We start from the raw sequence: 22816 nt of genomic DNA, 5'->3' as shown, positions 1-22816 counted from the left end.
TCGCACACACACAGACACACACACACTCACACACGTATCAGCCACGGAAGGCTTCATTTTGAAAACATTATTGCATCATGTACAGTACACACATTTACAATAGAAAGTTGCACAAAAACATATTTCAGCCATTTTCTAGCGTCATAGTTTGTGAAGAAGACAGAGAACATCAATAACAAAGAGGTTTTGGAGGGGGGGGGTAAATATATTACACATAACCTTTAATTCAAAACTTCAACATGTATTCTCTTATTTCTTTCAGATTCTACAACAGACCTGAAAGCAGTCAGAAGACTGACCACCACCATCACTCCTACCTGCACCTCCAGTGACTGGATATTAAATTCAGAATGATCCTTATAATGTGGGATGTACAGTTTACAGAAAAATGCAATATTTAGATTGAGTAGTTATGTTTCATCTTGTCTTGAATCCTGAAGGTTTTATGTTCTTCACACCAGGGCCATAGTGAACACGCCCACAGAGATCAGCAGAACTAAAGAGGAGGACGGGAGAACAGCTTTTAGTCATTGTACAAACGTGGCTTATAAATTATAATGATAATCTAGATTGTAGATTATCATCCATGTTATCTCTTATTCTCACCTTGCATCAGTGACTGCTGGAATGTGGAGGCGTGGTCAGTCACAGTGGGGCTGACGGTGGTGGTGTTCGTGCTGGAGAGCTCATTAGTGATGGTGGCAGTAGCATTGCTCAGGTCGACAACTCCGCTCCTGAATTTAGTGTCGGGGGTTCCCAGAGCTTCAGTACCTGAGAGAATAAGCAACAGACAGACAGGTCAGGGACATGTGATCAGAACTGTGTGTTGTAAATGTATATCTTTAATGTGTTAGCTTACTGCTGTCAAAGGTCCCGGTGGAGAGGGACAGGGAGGCGCTTGATGCTGCGGCTGCTGCTCTCGTGGTCGACAGGTCCAACGTGGCAACAAACGTGCACTGGATCAGGTTTCCATTGACTCGGCCCTTCACCGAGTTCACAGGCAGCTGCAGAGCAAAGACCAGGTTAACAGACGACAAAGATCATAGTTGTTCTATGTCAACTAGAAGCCAACTGATAGGATTCGTAGGGCGGCCTAAAAATTATCTGATACTGATACACGTTCAAAAGAATTGGCAATGTTACCAAAGATTTCATTATCAAAGCCTTACGACCAATTGTTTCTTGATATTTTACAGTTTTATTAACTTTAGAAAACACTGCAGAACCACAAGAAGAGTCCAGTGAAGTGTAGACACATAGTACATCCTCACCCGGCTCCTCCACTGCTTCTGGGCAAGTGGAACTCACCTCTTTCACAGTCAGCTGGTTGTTGTCGAGGAGAGCGCTGAAGAACTTCACTTTGCCATTATTGTTCGCACAGATGTAGGTTGTGTCGTTACCTCCCTGTGGAGCAAAACCACAGAACAGCTCATTGTACCTGTTTACACCGATGACTCGGAACAAACTACATGATTGGTTCCGGGTCGGACTTGATGGAACTTTAATCGGTGAACGAGTGACAGAAAGGACGTACCACTGTGGTGTCAGCTGACACTGTGGAAGCGATGTAGCCACTTGACTCCCCTGAGATGGAAAACTGAAAGTTCTGACCGTTCTTCTGCTTGGCAGCAACGAAGAAACACGATGATGATGATGAGGGGTCACAGGCAGAGGGCTGAGACCCACAGATCTGTTGGGCCCCACATCCGGTCCGGTCAATAGGCGTCTGCAACAGAGACGAGAAAAACATGTTAGCGGGAGTATGTGCACTTTTAAATGGTTCAAGGTCGGAGGTCTGACATTGATTTGAAGCTCATGCTTATAGAAACACACATATGTTGCATCTGGTCCATCTGGTCCATCTGGTATCTGCTACCTGTGCAGCTGGTCTTTGCAGCCTAAACTATGCATACTGTGGAAGCAGGTCTGAATGTGCTGATGAGCTGGTGTGCTCTGCCAGGTGCACCCGTCCCTGCTTGTGCTGTGTATAACACATGTTTCAATGTTTGTGCATAGCAATGTTAAAAAATACATAAGTTAATGACTCATGTCTGACTGAAATTTGAGTCGTGTGACAGGACTTCTACTCCGTCAATACAAGTGACTTTCAGATTGTGTTCCATTGCTCAGTTCTGCTCAGATTTGAGTTTTTTGACATCGCTCACCGGAAGAACCTCCGCTGTGGTGTTGGTAATCAGTGTTGTATTGGTTGTTGTGGCTACAGTTGTTGTTGCTGTTGTGGCTAGAGCTGTTGTTGTTGTTGTGGTTGCAGTTGCTGGTGCCGTGGTCATGTTGTTTGTCGTCATGCTGTGCGGTGCCATCGTCACGTTGTTGGTTGTCATGCTGTGCGGTGCCATTGTCACGTTGTTGGTCGTTGGGCTGGTTGTCGTGTTCGTGCTGGAAATCTCATTAGTGATGGTGGCATTAGCAACGCTCAGGTCTGCAACTTCGCTCGTAAATTTGGTGTCGGGGGTTCCCAGAGATCCAGTACCTGAGCGAATAAGCAACAGACAGACAGGTCAGGGACATGTGATCAGAACGTGGGGGGAAATATGAATATATGATGTTGTGTAGTCTCTGTGAGATTGGCTCTTAGTGTGTGTGTTGTAAATGTTTATCTTTAATGTGTTAGCTTACTGTTGTCAAAGGTCCCGGTGGAGAGGGACAGGGAGGCGCTTGTTGCTGCGGCTGCTGCTCTCGTGGTCGACAGGTCCAACGTGGCAACAAACGTGCACTGGATCAGGTTTCCATTGACTCGGCCCTTCACCGAGTTCACAGGCAGCTGCAGAGCAAAGACCAGTTTAACAGACCACAAAGATCATAGTTGTACTATGTCAACTAGAAGCCAACTGATAGGATTCGTAGGGCCGCCTAGAAATGATCTGATACTGATATACACGTTCAAAAGAATTGGCAATGTTACCAAAGATTTCATTATCAAAGCCTTACGACCAATTGTTTCTTGATATTTTACAGTTTTATTAACTTTAGAAAACACTGCAGAACCACAAGAAGAGTCCAGTGAAGTGTAGACACATAGTACATCCTCACCCGGCTCCTCCACTGCTTCTGGGCAAGTGGAACTCACCTCTTTCACAGTCAGCTGGTTGTTGTCCAGGAGAGCGCTGAAGAACTTCACTTTGCCATTATTGTTCGCACAGATGTAGGTTGTGTCGTTACCTCCCTGTGGAGCAAAACCACAGAACAGCTCATTGTACCTGTTTACACCGATGACTCGGAACAAACTACATGATTGGTTCCGGGTCGGACTTGATGGAACTTTAATTGGTGAACGAGTGACAGAAAGGACGTACCACTGTGGTGTCAGCTGACACCGTGGCAGCGATGTAGCCACTTGACTCCCCCGCGATGGAAAACTCAAAGTTCTGACCGTCCTTCTGCTTGGCAGCAACGAAGAAACACGATGATGATGATGATGAGGGGTCACAGTCAGAGGGCTGAGACCCACAGATCTGTTGGGTCCCACATCCGGTCCGGTCAATAGGCGTCTGCAACGGAGACGAGAAAAACGTGTTAGCGGGAGTATGTGCACCTTGAAATAGCACACTGCTGTAATCTGCTTCGTTATCACCCCCGTCACTTAGATCGTCAGCCATTGTCTGAATTGCAACTTTAAAAACTTGTATGCACACTAAGAATGCGAAGAAATAAACAAGCTACATTTCCGACAATGTACTTCGACTTTCCCGCGAGTATTTCAGCAAATCACGATGTGTTTCATCAGTCATTTGTCTTAAAAAACGGGAGACGCATGCAGGCTTATAGAAACACACATATGTTGCATCTGGTCCATCTGGTCCATCTGGTATCTGCTACCTGTGCAGCTGGTCTTTGCAGCCTAAACTATGCATACTGTGGAAGCCACTCTGAATGTGCTGATGAGCTGGTGTGCTCTGCCAGGTGCACCCGTCCCTGCTTGTGCTGTGTATAACACACGTTTCAATGTTTGTGCATAGCAATGTTAAAAAATACATAAGTTAATGACTCATGTCTGACTGAAATTTGGGGCGTGGCACAGGACTTCTACTCCGTCAATACAAGTGACTTTCAGATTGTGTTCCATTGCTCAGTTCTGCTCAGATTTTAGTTTTTTGACATCACTCACCGGAAGAACGATCACTGTTGTGTTGGTAATCAGTGTTGTATTGGTTGTTGCGACTACAGCTGTTGTTGCTGCGGTTGCAGTTGTTGGTGCCACGGTGTCTGGAGACATCGTCATGTTGTGCGGTGGCATCGTCGTCATGTTGTGCGGTGGCATTGTTGTCATGTTGTGCGGTGGCATCGCCGTCATGTTGTGCGGTTGCATCGTCATGTTGTGCGGTTGCATCGTCATGTTGTGTGGTGGCATCGCCGTCATGTTGTGCGGTGGCATCGTCATGTTGTGCGGTTGCATCGTCATGTTGTGCGGTGGCATCGCCGTCATGTTGTGCGGTTGCATCGTCATGTTGTGTGGTGGCATCGTCATGTTGTGTGGTGGCATCGCCGTCATGTTGTGCGGTTGCATCGTCATGTTGTGTGGTGGCATCGTCATGTTGTGTGGTGGCATCGCCGTCATGTTGTGCGGTTGCATCGTCATGTTGTGTGGTGGCATCGCCGTCATGTTGTGCGGTTGCATCGTCATGTTGTGCGGTGGCATCGCCGTCATGTTGTGCGGTTGCATCGTCATGTTGTGTGGTGGCATCGCCGTCATGTTGTGCGGTTGCATCGTCATGTTGTGTGGTGGCATCGCCGTCATGTTGTGCGGTTGCATCGTCATGTTGTGTGGTGGCATCGCCGTCATGTTGTGCGGTTGCATCGTCATGTTGTTTGTCATCATGCTGTTTGTTGTCATGTTGTTTGTCATCATGCTGTTTGTTGTCATGTTGTTTGTTGTCATGTTGTTTGTTGTCATGCTGTTTGTCGTCATGTTGTTTGTCGTCATGTTGTGTGACGCTGGGCTTGCTGTGGTGGAGTTGGTAGCAGAGCTGGTCCCTGACGTCCAGGACAGAGTCAGGACGAGGACAGTGAGCACCAGGCTGTTGTCCATGTCTAGAGTAGGAAGGATATCATTTAGTTAGGGGGCGCTGTGGTGGTACAATAGCTATACAAATAAAACGCAAAACATGAGGATTTTGTTTTCATTTGTCGTCAATATTTGCCCCTTGTGGTATCAGTACATGTTACACCAGCCTTCAGAAACTAGGGCTGTTTAACTTAAAAACAAAAGTTAGAACAAATTTGGTATGACACACTTTGGCCCTTCACCACTTGGTAGCTTTCTCACATTTTGTTGCAAAACTACGTAACATTACTAGGGGTGGGAATTGGCAACAATGTGACGATTCAATAGTATTGCGATATTTGGGCCACGATTCAATAGTATTGCAATTCTTAACATATTGCGATACTGCAAGTATTGCGATTCGATTCTGCGATATATTGCGATTCATTATTCAAAGGCATTACAAAAATTGAGGAAAATCAGACTGCTCACCTCACTTCAAATATCACATTTAATTCTGTGAACAACATTGTCTTCTACACATTAACTGAAGTGCAAAAACTTTGTCCTTGAACATTCAGGACACAGGACCTTTGTAATTATTTTCTGAATAGGAGACCTCTCACATGAACACTGAGCTCCCAGCACATAACTTACAATTATTTAAATAAACCTGAGAATAATCATATAAATAAGAGTAACAACTTTGTGCTACAGTATCGATATAATCGCGTGCGCAAAATATCGCGATACTGAACAGAATCGATTTTTTCCCCCACCACTAAACATTACTGGCGTACAATACGTCATGGTGCTAGTGAGCGCCCTCTGCTGGATCACAAGCCAAACTTCTTCAAATAATTGTTTCTATATAGTAGTCTATAAAGTATATGGACATAATTAAACACACTGTAAAACACCACTGGTTCTTGCTTGATTTCAAAAAGATATCTGTAATGTATGAGGAGAAGTTGTTTAAAAACAGAAGTATATCAAGGGGATCTGAATTTTAGGCCTTAAAAAGTCTTTAAGTTTTTAAAATACAAATGTACTACAATAAATGTACTAGGTCTTAAATCCGTCCAGCTAGGTCTTGTTCATTTAAGGTCACACTTGAAATGATTTTTCTCTCCGCACCTAAAGGTTTTTGCGGCATGTTTGGAATGTCTGATTCTCAACGAGTCGGACCAACTGGCTTCAAACAGGTTTTATTTCACACTCGGCTAAACTGTGGGAAACATTTACACCACAGTCAACTCGGCTACTCAACCTTATCTTCAATTAGGATGAAGTGTACATAATTCTGAGACTCTGATATTCCTTAATACTTGGCCGGTATCTTTCTAATAGCAGCTCTCAGCATGTTTCCCCCCCCCTTCATTCAGTTGTAGCGTTTCACATAAACCTTCGATTGTGTGGTAACAGAGATCAGTTCAGGTGTTACTACAGAGTCTAACATCTTTAATTACATTTACTTTACACTATATAAACCATTTGAAAATGTTAACCTAATTTTTTACAATTGAATAACAACATTTTATTTATTATCTCAAGTCGAGACTTTACAATATTTCAGAGAAACCTAACTGTTCCCAAAAGGAGCAAAAACAAAAAAAATGTAAACCAAAAGTTGAACAATATAAATTTGAATCTAAGATTTAAGCCACAAATATGAATTATAGGATTTATATTATTCACTTTGTGCTATGAAAATACTTATAATATTGGGAATTAATACTTGCTGTTCATATTTGGTTCAAACAATTAAAATATCAGAATTTGAGTTTTAGAAAGAACCAAAGAAAACTTTTAAACGGAAATGATTACTAATTACTAAACGTAACTTGAAGATAAGCCTATATTCCGTTGATAACGGAAGTAATTTTAAGAATATAAACATCATTGTCTTAACTTACCTTTAGATCTTCCTGTTATGAGTCCGAATGAAGCGTGAAGCGATGGTGTTATTCTCAAGTGTGGCGTCTGAGTGCTGGTGTCCCTGACTGGCTCCCAGTGAGATGTGACACCTGTTCACTGGGTGCCACTATTTAAACTTGGGAGGAGAGAGGAGACGAGCAAAACTGCTGACATCACACACAATGTTTCCAGAAGGTGTGGTGAAGAATTCAGGGCGTGTGTGATGGAGACTTTCTGTGGATTTTGCCTCGTCACTTCTCATTAACCTGCTTTGTGTGAAATGTGTTATTTCCTTGAGGCTCGAGACGCCTGAAACCAACATGAGTAACGTGAAGAAGAAGAGTTTGACTTTCCTCAGCGTCCTCTGAAGACGGGACTGATGCACGTCAAGTGTTTTAGTGTCTCGGCAAGGAATCAAATTGTTCTGTATCAGCAGGGGTTGGTAATACCTTCTTGTAATTGGACTAACTTCAAGTGCTTTTATTTGGAAGTATGAATAGTGGATCTTCAATGTGAATATTAATACCTTTCAGATTTGACACAAGTGCTCACTTAGAAACACCTGTACTCCTGTTGTGAGGGGTAACAACATACAGAGCACAGGTAACAGAAGGGTGTGTGTGTACGTGTCTGCGTGTGTGTGTGTTCGTTTGTGCATGTGTGTGTGTGTGTGTGTGCGTGTGCGCGTGCACTTAGTCATGAGACCTGTAACACAATGCCAAGAACTGGTTTATAAGCACCAGTTTAAGCCGTTGTGTTTGCTTCCACATCTCCATTGTGTTTGGTGGTTTCTTATGAACACATACAATTCCTAATTATGGAAAAGGCAAGTCCGGGCAGCGCTGAGCCATTTGTAAAGTGGCAATTATCCAGTTTGATCACAGTTAGCACGACATTTGGTAAAGTGATATTTGTCACGAAGAGCTTTAGAGGTCATGTCAAATTACCAGCACATGCTTTTGTATTTCTTCCTGCAAATGGAGACGATAAACAGTACAGGACAAAAGTTACCATAGTGTAACTTATAAGAAATGTAACTGCTCTAAACATTAATCTTTATCTTTCCTAGCTGTTCAGATTTGCTTTCATGGTAGATTTTACGTTGCTTTTCTTTGCATTTGTTTGTATTAAATTACATTATTTGTAATATTTGTATCAAACTTTAAGGTCAAATTATTAACACTAAGATGAACAGTTAGTTTTTATGATCAGATTTGGTCATGAAAACTTGGTGAAAGCGTGATTGAACATGTTACTGATATGGCAGTTGATAAAGAATAATCGAGGGAGTCTCATGACCCTGCTTGGTTCAACCTGTTCGGTTAGCGTAGCAGCAAACGAGTCACAGCATCTGTCACCTGGCAAACATTCACCAGGTGACAGACTCGGTGTCATCACAGAAAACTCTTAGAATAAATCTTCTTTACACAATAATTCGGATCATTTAACTCGTTTTTTGTTTAAATACACCCAGTGGGTTCTACTATGATGCACAATGGCTTTTCCAGCCATAATCGTAGTTTTCTGTGTTAGAATTTAAAAAATGATCGTTTAGCTACACACAAACACATTGAAAAAACCTATAACACACAACTTTGTGTACGCTACGCATTGATGTGCCTGTGTAAACAGGAAGTAGATTGTCTAAACTGAAGTTAGAATTAGTAAGAGTCATGATGACAGATGAGACCAATTAGGGTGACATCATTTCTGAACATTGGTTTCGTGCCACTTTGATGCATTTTAAAACTCAAAGCTAGTCGTGTGGATTAAGCAGAAAGTTTCATTCGGCCGTTGGCAGGACAGGATCCACGTTGCTCAGTAAACTCTGCAGCTGAATGAGTTGTTCATATCAACAAGGGTCCGAGGGACAGTGCATAACGCCCATGTTTCCTTTCCTACCATTGAGGAGGAGTTGCCGTTCAGCAGCAGTCTGCAGAGAGTTCAGCCCCAGAAGGCAAACTCTGACAGCTCTCTGTCTTCCAGCACTTTAACGACTGTACGTACAGTGAACAGGAACGTGATGAGGAACAAGCCACTGAGCACATTGTTGTATTCAACTCCATTTTGTATTCAGTGCTGAGTCACTGTGTTCCCCTCTAACCTGAGACAAACATTGTCTACTTTCATCTACAAGTCCAGGCCTAAAAAGCACAAACCAAGTATTCACCGACTCCCTCTGCTCTGCTGCTTCAGTGTGTGAAACAGCAGTTATTCATGCAGTTATCAATCAGGCAGTAATGTGGAGTAAAAGTGAAATCAGTGACTTTGACTGTGAGTGATGGGGAAGTGACTGTTGAAACAAGTCTTGCAGAGAATGGAGTTGAGCTTCAGATATTTCATCCTCTCACCAAAACTTCTGTCGGACTTATTGTAATGCCAGGCAAGTTTGTGTGTATAGCAGATTTCATCAGCAAGGCATTTCTAAATGTTTAATATAACGCTTAGTTTTACGTCATCTATCAGTAATTGGTGGAAGTTTCTGTAAGCACTGAATTATCAGTGTTTTGATTAATTTATGGTAAACTGTCTTTACAGGAAATTGAGACTTGGCAAAGACAGAGACTATTCATCAGAGCACTTCCTGATTGTGTTGTTTGGTTTCAAAAAAATACAAAAATGCAGCTCTTCCACTTTGTGCTGAGTTTCCCAGAAGGAGGCTGGGTACCTGGCAGCCCTGGGGCATCATATGTTGTTCTTGCTCTCTCCTATTTCCTCCCGTGTATGATTGGCCATCGCGTAACCGGACAGTCGAGTCCAACCAGACAGAAGCGGGATGGAAGTCATGTAGAGACACAAGGAAACGCTACTCTACAAAAATTATGCGTTAGGGTTGTCAGAGAAGGAAAGTGTTGGACTGCATTATATTCAGACTTTAATGTTTTCTTTAACCAACTGTCTCCGGCACAAAAAGGCAGATTTAAATGATATAGAAAGTTTAATCTAGATTTCTCTAAACCCGTTTGTAGCACAAGCTGGATTCCACTTACGGATGATAGATACAGGGACGAGCTTTCCTAAAGCCAACGTCATACAGCGCCTGTTGACTTTTGAGAAGAGTAAATACAGAACTTCACCACATCCGTATTGTCAAGGACGAGCCGGGTGTTCGCCTGTACCGCAAACTTGATATGACGTTCATATGAACTAACTCAAATGTACGTCCTGAGCCTTTTCCTGTATTTAAAGTTTAGACGATAAATAGATAAGTTTGTCCTGATCAACCAGTTGATCTGACTTCTAACGACAGGAACATCATCAAAGTCCATTCTGAGCTACAACAGTCCAGCAAAGATCAGCCCATGAGTCAATGTCACTAGTGATGTTTGTTTAGTGATATGCAAAACTTCCTATCACTAACAAATGATGGTTTATCTCTATTGTTTATTTTAGGTTCTTTATATTTGTGTTAAGATGTATATATATATAATATATCAAGGCATCGGAAAGCAGTTTCTGCATTTGCCACATGAATCCATATCTGTTGGACTCATTGTGTTTTACTTATGCTACACATAAGCTAACAAACGTGTGGCTGTGGCCTAGGAGTGGCCGAGAAGTGGGTTGTTTCCGTAATGGGTAGGTCGGTAGTTCGATGCCGGGTTTAGCCAGCCCACAGGCAATCAGTGTGCGACTGAATGAGTGTTAAGGAAGGTGTGGTGTAATGAAGCAGCTGGAATGTATTTGTGCGAGCAGGGACTTTTTTGTGAGTAGTTTCAGTCGCTCATAACAACTTGATAAATAGCAAATGCTAACTGCTCACAAATATTCATAAGGTGCCAAATCCAGATGTCCTTTGTTCAACCCTTTTTTACGTCATTGAACAAAGAGTCTTGTGTGTGATCACTGCAGCAGATTCCTTCCAACACACATCACGTCCACTGATTAATTGATTTCAGTAAGTGGGAGCGTCTCGTTAGAGGGAACTTCTGGGTGAATTATTATTAGGTTATTGATCGGGAACAAAAACCAACTAATAGAGATGATATGACAGAAACATGTTAGCTGCCATAGGTTCAGATTTACAAGCTACTACGAAAGTATGTTCACACTATGCTTGTGTGTCTCAACATTGTTCGCATTGTTTACGTTAAGAAACAAACCGTTCCGATCGCTGCACCTGCATTCTGTTTCAAAGGCTCCGTGCATTCCTTTGCAAAATGCAAGTGACAAGAGGAGTTTACGCAAAGGAGATTTGAAGCCAGATAATGTTGCCATTCAACATATTTGTCTTTCATGCAGTTGTCCCATCTGTGTCAGTCTCCGTTGCTCAAACATTTTAAGTTATGATAGAAAAGAGGCAAAGAAATAAGTTAGAAACATTTTAATTACAAAGAAACAGTCATTAAATAATCACAATGACAATATGGTAACCTAGTTTAATAATTAAACTAACTTCTGTAAAAAATAAATATTTGAAATACAGTCCTACAAAGCAGCTACTTAAAAACCCTCGTCATAACACGGCAGGTTTGGTACAGTTATGGAATTATTATAAAACCTACGAGGCCGTTTTCTGCTTAAACGTCATTTTTGGCTTGACACTATTTTTGAAACTTCGGGTTGGATTTCCGTCATCATGACTTCAGTCGTCGAGCTCCAGGAGTTTCTTCAGATCGGACTTCAGCTGCTCTTCGTCCTCTTCGTCCACCTCCACCTCGATCCCGTCCATGGTCTTCTGCAGCTGCTCCTTGATGTTGTTCAGCTGGAGCAGTCCGTCCTGCAGGTCTTTGCAAACTTCTCGGATCTTTGCTGCAAAGTCCGTCTTCGCGCCTTTCCTCAGTTCCACCGAGTCCTTCGCCAGGAAGAAGACATCGAGCGCCAGGAAGAGACCGGACATGACGCCGGTGGTGATGCTCATCACCTGGGCGGCTTTGGCGGCGCTGCCGGCGACGCTGAGGACCTGAATGGTGCCGATCAGACTCTCCGTGTTGATGACCAGGGCCTTGCCGGCTCGGCCGCCCTCCTTCATCACGTGTTTCACGTTCTGGTTCAGGTGTTTTTTGGAGATGCTTTCCGTGAATTTTTCAAAGTCCCACTCCTCCAGCGTCTCCATCCCCTCCTGTGAGGAGGAACAATACGTCAGGGATGAACCTCATGAAAACACGTTTCACATAAAAACGATGTTGGTATTATCACTACACACATTTTAACCCTTCTCATGGTTCAGTAGATATTCAAGTTGTGTGTGTTACAGTCGAGCTGAAAACCGTTTCTTCTCACCTCCAGAAACTCCAGGCACTCCTTGATGTCCTTCATCTCCCCCTCGTAGTCCTGGATCATCTTCTCCACCTTCTTGCGGTCCGTCTTCGAATGCACCGTGTCCGTGATGTTGGCCGAAGCAGACGCCACGCCGCCCGCCGTAGCGATGCCGATTCCCACAGCCGTGACGATGAGGGAGGTTCCCGCAGTGAAGGGCGCCAGGATGAGGCCCGTGATGGTGGTGATGGACCCGGCCACGCTGGCCACCCCCCCGCCGACGCTGGCCGTGACGGTTTTCTTGTGGAAGCTGTCGGCTGCATCGGCCAAACCCAGGAGCTCCAGGACACGCTGCTGCAGCGAGGCGCCGCGCTGGTTGAAGAAGCGGACGAAGAGACGAGCGGCCATGAAGACACGATCGGCTGCTTCTTCCACGACTCTGAGGCAAGGACACACAGACAAGATGAGACACTGGAATGCAGCTATCGGACAATACTGACCAACTCTACCATCATATTGATAAGAGATGTTCAGATACCAGCTTTATTATTATTATAAAAATCTATGTGAAACTTTTACTTAACTAGCTCTGGCTAAAGGCCGGCGCATGCTTCTGTGTTTTCATGAACCCGGAAGTGTAAGAGCCCTTCCGGGCCCTTAAGTACTTACGTGTCCCTTCTTACGTGCTTACATGCGTCGCCCAATTTTTCTAACTAGACGGCGAAGCTCCGCAAGCGTCACGGAGCCGGCAAGGCTGTGATTGGTCTGCTAACTACATCATTTCCGGAGTCGCATTTCCGGTTCATGCCCGATAATACCGGCGGAAACCACGGAAGATTTAGAAGAACGAATATGGACCAAATAGAAGAGCACTTGGCAGAAGAGATCCGACACTTTGACCACTAGTATAACCCGTCACTGACCGGGACAGGGCTCTGAGGAGCCGCCGTGGCGATGTAACTAAACCGCTTCTTCTTGCCACACACGAAGAAGAGCCGACTTCGACAAAAAACATTACTCCCCCTAGTGGTCTGGCGGGGAATTGCATGGCAACACGCGCAACGCTTGGAAAACCATGAATGACAACGAGTCCTGCGTCACAACTGCGTGACAACTACATCTTCCTTGATGTTATGCACTGGTATCAGATCGGTTCACGAAGCAGCGTTAAGGGAACAATGGAATCTGAACATCTTCACTAAAGGTTTACTTACTCTTCAGCTTCCTCATTCTGGTTTGCTGCATTCCACTCCTCCCACCCTGACACACGGAAAAACCAGTATCAGTTTCAAACTGGATCCTGTACAGGTGAACTGCACTGTGTTAAAACTGTGAGCCTACCTTCCACTGTTCTCCACCACTCCAGAAGGCCGTCTTCATCCTGCAAATGAACAGGAACAATTCTGTGTGTAAATTAAATCTCACTCCGAGCATCACATGATGGAATATGACTCAGTGAGGTGCGTACGTCCAGCGGGTCCACGGCTGCTCCTTCGCCGGGAACCGGTACCTCGGCCATTTCTAGAGTCTGGACTTCCACGACCTCCTGGAACAGAGAGGAGACACATTCGTTCAGCAGCTCTTCATCAAATCTGTGTTTCCAGAATGCAGATCAACACCTGATCGGCTTCAAAACTCATTAGAATCACAAACTGTTCTATACACCTCTAAGTATTATCAGCGGCAGTTCACTGGATGAGGTCTGTGGGTTTTTTAAACCACATTATCACCTGTAATTATACAGGTTCCCTCATAACGTGCATCTTGTGGTAACACAACTAAATGATGTATTGTATAATGAGGTCGTTGTGGGCGGAGTTTCCCACCTACAACGAGCTTCCTGTCTCGGAATGTGTAGTAAAACGTAACGTAAGTGTGTGTTGCACAAGAACAGCTGTTGCTCCCCCGGGCCTGGCAGACGATCAAGTGTTTGTCGGAGTCAGAGTTCAACACTGTTCATCAGGTTCTACAAGTCTACACAACACAAATCTATTCCTCCGCATTGTGCATCTTGTTCTTTCAGATGGAACGCAGCAGCGACACATTCTTTTCAAAGGCATGCACAGTGCCGTGGGGGGGGGTTTGCTGCTCTGAACCGACCATTATCTTATGAAGACGTTTCACCTTCTTCAGGTCTTGAAACTTCTCAGAACAGAAGAAGCCTCCTGGACGAGCGGTGAAACACGAGCAGGCCCAGTTGTGTAGCGAGACTTGTAGAACTACTGGAAATACCTGGATGACTGAAACTCTAGACAGATAAAGTTCAGCTCGGAGCAACACAACCCCCCCCCCCCCCCCAGCACTGCACATGCCATTGAAAAGAATGTACGGAGGAATAGTTTGGAGTCGACTGAACTAATGAACCAGAAAGTTGTTATTGGAAAAGTCCCTTCTGTAAAATGAATTATTTAATTTCACTGAGTTTGCTCGTCTCAGGGAAATTCAGCCGTCAGGAGGAAATAAAGAGATTTGTGAAAATCCGTCTGTTTGCGATGGGAATCAATTATTGTGTTGGAGAAATAATTGACCTGATATTTGAATTAAAACATTTCCAGTGTGTACATAAGTAAACTACTGAGCAAACAAGGGCAGGATAATGATTCACCTCTTATAAAAATATGAGCCGTGTGGTTGATTATAGACTCGATATGTTTTATTTGCACAGTCACATGACGACACTGTGCAAACACATTTGCATGTGAGAATATAATGTGTGAACAACAAACAGAGAAACTTCTCTTCAGCTGGACTCACATCCAGTTCAATGTTCCTGTACTGCGTTTGTATTTTCCTCATTAAACTTGGAACCGGACTGTACGTTATCATTTTATTCCATTTAAATGATCTGAATTCCTAGTTGTGTGTTAATTTACAGCACTTTTGAAAAGTGTGTGTTTAAATGGGGCTTCACACATCAAGCTGTGTTTCCTACTCACCTCCATTAAGGCCTGAGAGTCGGATGATGAATCCTGAATATGACAGAAACATGACAGTTAGATAAAGAACCATTTTTGTTACATGGGGCTGGGTGATAAAACGATATCAATAAATATCACAATTACATTTTCATCAATAGCTATAAAGTGATATTCCAGTATGTATTGATCAGTGAGTGAAGGCTTTAGTTTTAAACTCTTCTTCATGGGAAGACAAGGATGTGACATTTATCATGATTGATATTAACTAATACATATTTATAATATTGCTCAGCCCCATTTTAAAGCCGAAGCAGGAGCACAAGCTGAAGTACCTTTGATCCAAACAAAGCACCGGGCAGAATCCTCTTTATTCTGAAAGTCTGGAGAACACAACCCCCTCGTTAGCATTGTTATTAATACTGTGCATGTAGATATTCGACTTGCTTCAGGAGCTGATATGAATATGACCTCACCCCAGAGCTACATACCATAGTTCTTTTCTTTGGCGCCTTCACAGGTTCACTTGTCACCTCCCCGGTGGCGTCGGAGTCGACGTACCAAACAGACTGGAAACGTCCGGAGGTTTATTCACGACAGTTTCACACACGCAGCGGTTTCACAAAACGTTTCAAACAAAGCACCAGACAAGGTCTCCAGCACACGTGCATGAAGCTGCAGGTTTTCAACATTATCGGGTTTGTTTCATTAGTTTTTAGTCAGGAGCTTTTTCCTGTCTCACGTCAAACACTGATGATGAACTAGTTTTCTCGTGTCAGGTTTCCACTTTGTCGGATGCTTTGCATTCTTCAGGCGAGACGGCGTGTTTTACCTCAGAGTTTCACCCTCGCACGGCAGTAAAACCAGAAACAATGAGTGCACTGTTAATACATGATCAGGCTACATGTGGTTGGGTGGAAGATGTCGGTGTCTTACATGTCTCTCTATGGTTCCGTCCTCCAGGCTCTCAGAGCTGGACGAGTGGTCGCTGTGAAGATCCCGATGCTCCTGAGGAGAAACGGGAGGAAGAGTTCTGAGCAGCTCGGTCTTTAAAATGTGACAAAGATGAGGAAAGCACAACGAGGGTCCGATGTTCTCAGGTCGGTTCTGAGGGTCCTGGGATCTGAACACACACCTGGGTCTTCAGGGACGAGGGTCCGGCCGGAACCAGCGAGTCGCTCTCGTCCACCGGCTGCAGCTCGGAGAGAGATCAGAGTTTAGGCTTTTTAAAAGTGAAGCTGATCATTTACTTCAAATGTCACAAAGCTCGTTATCAATGAACTCTGATCTGAACTGTGATACCTGTGAGTGGGACTTGAAGGGGTTCACCATCTGCATCATCCCCTTGAACTTCCCTGGGTTCTGGAGGTAAACAGACGTCAGAGGAGCGAGTGAAGGTTTTCTGATTCTAACCAGAGCAGTTTCAGGCTACATACGTGACCTTTGACCTCTGGAATCTAATCGAGTGACAACTTGTGAAACTGGTGAAATTCCCCCGAAGGTTGAGAAATGTTCAAGACATTTCTCAACCACAAAGAAAAGACTCCAGAGAAAAAAAGCTTCCACTTGAGAATTCCTTCACGAGTTAGGTCACAATGACCTTTGACCAACTAATTCTTATCCCTGGGTCAAAGTGAACATTTGTACATAAAGAAGGAAGTGTGTGCTTTGAACAAAAGCAGCAAAAATTGTTAAAATTGTAAGAAAAGCTAAGAATACAAAAGATAGAGTCTGAGGGGCAAGAGGTAAATACATGTCAACTTTAAATTGTTTTCATATAGAGCCAGTAACTGACCAACAGTTGTGTCAGAGACGTGAATAGAACTGAGTGTGTACTTTACTTCGTCGGTGAAATAGTTCAGTCGGGTTTATCTTTGCTACCACCTGGTGGCAGTAGAGACACACTACAGTGGTGGAGGAAGAAGCCAACTTATTTAAGACCAGGTCACATTCAGGCGGATTTTACACATTTTGAGGACTTAAATTCTGAGGATTAACTTTTAAGTCCCTGTGAAAACCCTGATGAGTAACTTTAACAATAGAATATTACAAGTATCAACAATATCAAGATATTGCATCAGCCCTAATCGACAACTACATGATAATTTGAAGAAGAAAAACCCTGTTTCATAAGCATAATTGTACATTTAGAAGTGAATTTCATTAATTAAACAAATGGATGGAGTGTTACAAACATAGAAGTTGTGCTTTTTGTTAACGTGTGTTACAGCACATGTTGTGTACCTGTTTCTCTGGTAAGTTGTGAGTGTCCGTTAAGCTTCCGCTGCTGGAGGAGAGTTCGCCGTGAAGAGGTTCCTGGAAACATCAGATACAAGTGAGAAAGACCGAGCGTGTGAAACTCTACGCAGCCATTTATCATTCATAAATCAATAATCACTCAAACTGGTACCTTTGGCTGTGAGGATTTGAAGGGATTCACTTTCTGCATCACTCCTGAAATCATCCCTGGATTCTAAAGAACACAAACATCGGTTGGACGAGTGAAGATGAACTCGACGTTTCGGACGATTCAGTCAGAATTTACCTGTTTGGTCTGAACTTCTCTTCCAGTGGCTGGTGGATCGGAGCCGTCGACCTGAGGATCAGTGTGTGGCGTCTGCAGCAGAGAGAGAAGAGATTGTGTTATATGTTGTGAAATAACACAATCCCCGACATGAAAAAGTCATCTTTGAAATATCCCAGAAAAGAGGAATGGAGAAATATACAATATTTAATTCTGACTATATACACAAACGTTTTTTAGCAAACAAAAGGACAAAAAGTAATTAAATCAGATGAAATAATAAATACATTTAAAATAATTGTTTATGAATGATCATTTCTGCAGGTAAAGCTTAATTTGATAAGAACACAAGTTGTAAAATATAATGCATTAACTGTCAACGTCTCTATAGTGTTTGTATTTATTCTACAATATTTAATGACTGAATAAAAAAAAATCAGAATAGAATAAAAAACCTAAATTGTGAGATTAGACAAAATACAACTAAATCAAGAATGTAATAGAAAAAGAGTTTAAAACAACACAATATTCACTGAATAAATAATGTTCCATTGTCAGCTGTAGTTATTGAACAGTTCATATTAATCATATTTTATGTAAAATAAATAGATTGAGACTGTTTGGCGCCCCTTAGAGGCTCAGACAAGTGGTGACCAGGGTAAAAACTGTCTGATTTCAGCTCTGGTTTGTGGTTGTTTGCATATGAAGAATATTATATTAAAATATGAGTATTTAAATACTGCATCTCAGTTACTGTGATTCATTTATCACACAATCTCTGCAGCTGCATCTTTAAGTCACATTTGGCTTTTTTAAAGTGATCATAATTTTTTATGGGTTTCTTTGGGGTCTTAAATAAAATAAAAAATTGATTCTGATGGTTGAATCTTTTTTTAAGTTTTGATTTAATATTTTGAACTATTATGATGTTTTATGTTTAATGAAAAGCACTTTGAGCCGCATATGCCATGAAAAGGTTATTATTAATAATAACTCGGCTACTTTATCTTCAATTATGGTTAAAATTAATTCTGTGACTGATATTCCTTCATATTTGATGTAAATCTTAAATTTGACTTGTTGAAACCTGCACATATGATAATAGGTGTAAATCCACACACACACACACACACATATAAAAGTATTACTATCACATGCAGTTGTAGTTATTATCTCATATCCTTGTGTATTTAACAGAATCATTACCTGAGCTGAAGACTTGAAGGGGTTGACTTTGTTCATAACTCCTTTCAACACACCAGGATTCTGAAACACAGCATCACCAGGTCAAATATAATAACCATCATAGATGTTTCATAAGAGCCAGTTACTGTCCTGCTCTGACAACTTATTCTTTAATTACACGTCAAACAAAAACCTGCTGTAACCTCCAGTTCTCGACTTTTTGTACTAATCCAATTTCAGAAATATCCTCAAAGACCTTAATAACTGCCCATAAATACAGAGTTCTATAATCAAATGTTTCACGATGAGTGCAAGTACGTGATGAAGACTCTGAATGAGTATAGCCTTCATCTCTCTCCCACCTGATTGGCTTGGGGGACTCGCTCCAGGGACTCAGCAGACGGAGCTCGAGGAACCTGAGACAGAATCCAGGTGAGTTAATGGGACAGACATGGTTTCCATGGTGACGTCCACACGGTGCTGCAGTTACCTGGGAGCTGGATCTGAACGGGTTGACCTTCTGCAGGACGACCTTCAGCCCGCCGGCGCCCTGAGGTACAAGGTTCACAAAGATTCACTGAGACTCGTATTTACACTCGGAACAAACTGGAATCTACAGTACACCCTTCCATCATGTCTACGTCACAGTTCAGATAACAAACTACAGGACAAAAAATAAAGTGTACGAAAGAGGCTTTGCATGTATTTGCATTGTATCCAGGGACAAACCTTTCATGTTTATTTGCATTTATGTTTCATAGGTATTCATACTATAGGTCAGAGGTCTTCAACAGGGGGTCCGCGGCCCCTAGGGGGTCCGCGGAGGTACTGCAGGGGGTCCGCGAAATCTTTGGTTGATGAGACAATTTTTAAAAAATTTTATAATTTTTTTTTTTTTTTTTTCACAAATTTAATTGTCTTTCAATACACATTAACATGCATCCAACATATTGTAAGGCTGATTTGACCCTCTGCCTGACAACCTCCATCCATCCAAGATTAGATAAGTTGTGTGCTACCCATCAGGGTCCGACATCTCACTAATGTGGGAGTATGTGTGCCATCCACAGATGAGGATTCACTGTCTCTTCTACATGTATGTTTAAAATAAAAACATGAATCTGTGAATTACTTTAATAGCTCAGTGTTGTATGCAAGATGTACAGTGGGTACGGGAAGTATTCAGACCCCTTTAAATATTTCACTCTTTGTTTCATGGCAGCAATTTGCAAAAATATAAAAAGTTCATTTTATTTCTCATTAATGTACACTCAGCACCCCATCTTGACAGAAAAAACGGAAATGTAGAAATTTTTGCAAATTTATTAAAAAAGAAAAACTGAAATATCACATGGTCATAAGTATTCAGACCCTTTGCTGTGACACTCATATTTAACTCACATGCTGTCCATTTCTTCTGATCCTCCTTGAGATGGTTCTACACCTTCATTGGAGTCCAGCTGTGTTTAATTAAACTGATTGGACTTGATTAGGAAAGGCACACACCTGTCTATATAAGACCTTACAGCTCACGTCAGAGCAAATGAGAATCATGAGGTCGAAGGAACTGCCCAAGGAGCTCAGAGACAGAATTGTGGCAAAGCACAGATCTGGCCAAGGTTACAAAAGAATTTCTGCAGCACTCAAGGTTCCTAAGAGCACAGTGGCCTCCATAATCCTTAAATGGAAGAAGTTTGGGACGACCAGAACTCTTCCTAGACCTGGCCGTCCAGCCAAACTGAGCAATCGTGGGAGAAGAGCCTTGGTGAGAGAGGTAAAGAAGAACCCAAAGATCACTGTGGCTGAGCTCCAGAGATGCAGTAGGGAGATTGGAGAAAGTTCCACAAAGTCAACTATCACTGCAGCCCTCCACCAGTCGGGGCTTTATGGCAGAGTGGCCCGACGGAAGCCTCTCCTCAGTGCAAGACATATGAAAGCCCACAGAGAGTTTGCCAAAAAACACATGGAGAACACTCCCAGACTATGAGAAATAAGATTCTCTGGTCTGATGAGACCAAGATTGAACTTGTTGGCGTTAATTCTAAGCGGTATGTGTGGAGAAAACCAGGCACTGCTCATCACCTGCCCAATACAATCCCAACCTATCCTGGAAGAAAACCTCTTCCAGAGTGCTCTGGACCTCAGACTGGGCCGAAGGTTCACCTTCCAACAAGACAATGACCCTAAGCAGACAGCTAAAATAACAAAGGAGTGGCTTCGGAACAACTCTGTGACCATTCTTGACTGGCCCAACCAGAGCCCTGACCTAAACCCAATTGAGCATCTCTGGAGAGACCTGAACATGTCTGTCCACCAGCGTTCACCATCCAACCTGACGGAACTGGAGAGGATCTGCAAGGAAGAATGGCAGAGGATCCCCAAATCCATGTGTGAAAAACTTGTTACATCATTCCCAAGAAGACTCATGGCTGTACTAGATCAAAAGGTTCTACTCAATACTGAGCAAAGGGTCTGAATACTTATGACCATGTGATATTTCAGTTTTTCTTTTTTAATAAATTTGCAAAAATGTCTACATTTCTGTTTTTTTCTGTCAAGATGGGGTGCTGAGTGTACATTCATGAGAAATAAAATGAACTTTTTTAGATTTTAGCAAATGGCTGCAATGAAACAGAGTGAAAAGTTTAAAGGGGTCTGAATACTTTCCGTACCCACTGTATGTTTATAAATGGCAGTGGCATGGCCACCCTGTACCTTGCACATGTTTAAATTAAAAACATGAATATATGAACCCGTGTAATATTTGAATAGCTTAGTATTGAATGCACAATATCATGGTAGTTATGTTAAACATGGCACTAGGTCCAGTTTAATATAAAACACAATTTTATGCAATATATATAGTAGGGGGTCCCTGCTCCATCTCTCCACCTGTTTGGGGGTCCTTGGCCTGAAAAACGTTGAAGACCTCTGCTTTAGGTTATGGTTAAACTGTAAAATATATAGCCTCAGTTACATTCCTTATATCTTTACTCCCTAATATCACTATTAGTCCGTGGGGCTCCATCATATGAACAAATATAAAAATATTTGATTATAAATTAATGTGAAAAATGTAAATAAATAAGACTAGAAGAGCACATACCTCCACCGAGGCTAACGCACTATCTCTCCATGTGAAAAAAAACAAATGTATTGGTTGAGTAGTTCCTGATTAATCCTTTGTTTAAGAAAACAGTATCTGATTGGTGGAGGTAACGAGTTCAGGAGCCAATCAGAGCTCAGTAGATAATAATTAAACCAAACAGACTCTGGAGTTTCGTCCTGAAGGTAAATGAAAGGATTTGAGTTCAAAGGAAGCAGCAGAGTTTGATGTGTCACTTCCTCTCACCTGAGTGGAGTCGGGTTCCGGCTCCAGTGACTCACACGACGGAGCCTTGTTGACTCGGGAGGGAAGCTACGCAAAGAACACACGTTAAATCAACAACACGTTGAATCACACAACACGTTAAATCAAACAACACGTTAAATCAAACAAAACCTTAAATCAACAACACATTAAATCAACATGTTAAATCAATAAACACGTTAAATCAACAACACGTTAAATCAACAACACGTTAAATCAAACACACTCAAACTGCTTGGTACCTGTGAGGTGGACTTGAAGGGATTGACCTGCTGCATCACCCCCATCACCCCCGACCTCTGAGGTTATAGAAACAGATTCATTATATTATATTATCGACTGATTATACTCAAATATTCTTTATAAGTCACAGAAACCTCCCACATTTCAGATTTAGTGAGAGTGACTTGTTCTCACCTTGGTCTTTGGGTTCACTTCCTGTTTGACCTCATTGTTGTTTTCCTACCACAACAAATTACAGAGAACATTGAAAACGCATCGAAAAGCAAATTCCTGATTCTATCTGAGCTGTTTGTATTTTGTTTACTTCATTTTATTTATACTGATAAACGTCCTGGTACCGGAGAACCTCTCCTGATTTAACAGTTACAAAAATACTTTATTATGATTGTTGTTATTTACCTGTGAGTCTACGGTCGCCTCTGGGTCCTTTGGTTTCAGGCTGTGAGCGATGGGATGATCCA

General features: G+C 42.5%; 1 protein-coding gene across 1 annotated transcript; it reads right to left on the bottom strand.

Annotated features, from left to right (window-relative positions):
* Positions 1-11228: 11228 nt before the first annotated feature.
* On the bottom strand, positions 11229-22570 carry apold1b (apolipoprotein L domain containing 1b). Its single transcript, XM_061066369.1, has 20 exons — positions 22530-22570; positions 22355-22411; positions 22100-22160; positions 19233-19297; positions 19105-19158; positions 18764-18823; positions 17579-17650; positions 17444-17506; positions 17278-17349; positions 16336-16395; positions 16169-16225; positions 15970-16041; positions 15525-15602; positions 15369-15416; positions 15055-15087; positions 13587-13664; positions 13460-13499; positions 13333-13378; positions 12143-12557; positions 11229-11981 (listed from the first exon to the last, which is right to left on the bottom strand). The coding sequence occupies exons 2-20, from the start codon at positions 22397-22399 to the stop codon at positions 11505-11507; spliced, it is 1896 nt and encodes a 631-aa protein (XP_060922352.1). The 5' UTR covers positions 22400-22411; positions 22530-22570; the 3' UTR covers positions 11229-11504.
* Between the last annotated feature and the right edge of the window lie 246 nt (positions 22571-22816).

This window comes from Limanda limanda, chromosome 22 (genome assembly GCF_963576545.1).
Source record: "Limanda limanda chromosome 22, fLimLim1.1, whole genome shotgun sequence".
Lineage (NCBI taxonomy): Eukaryota > Metazoa > Chordata > Actinopteri > Pleuronectiformes > Pleuronectidae > Limanda > Limanda limanda.
The sequence above is the reverse complement of the archived record's forward strand: the minus strand, read 5'-3'. Positions and strand labels throughout refer to the sequence as shown.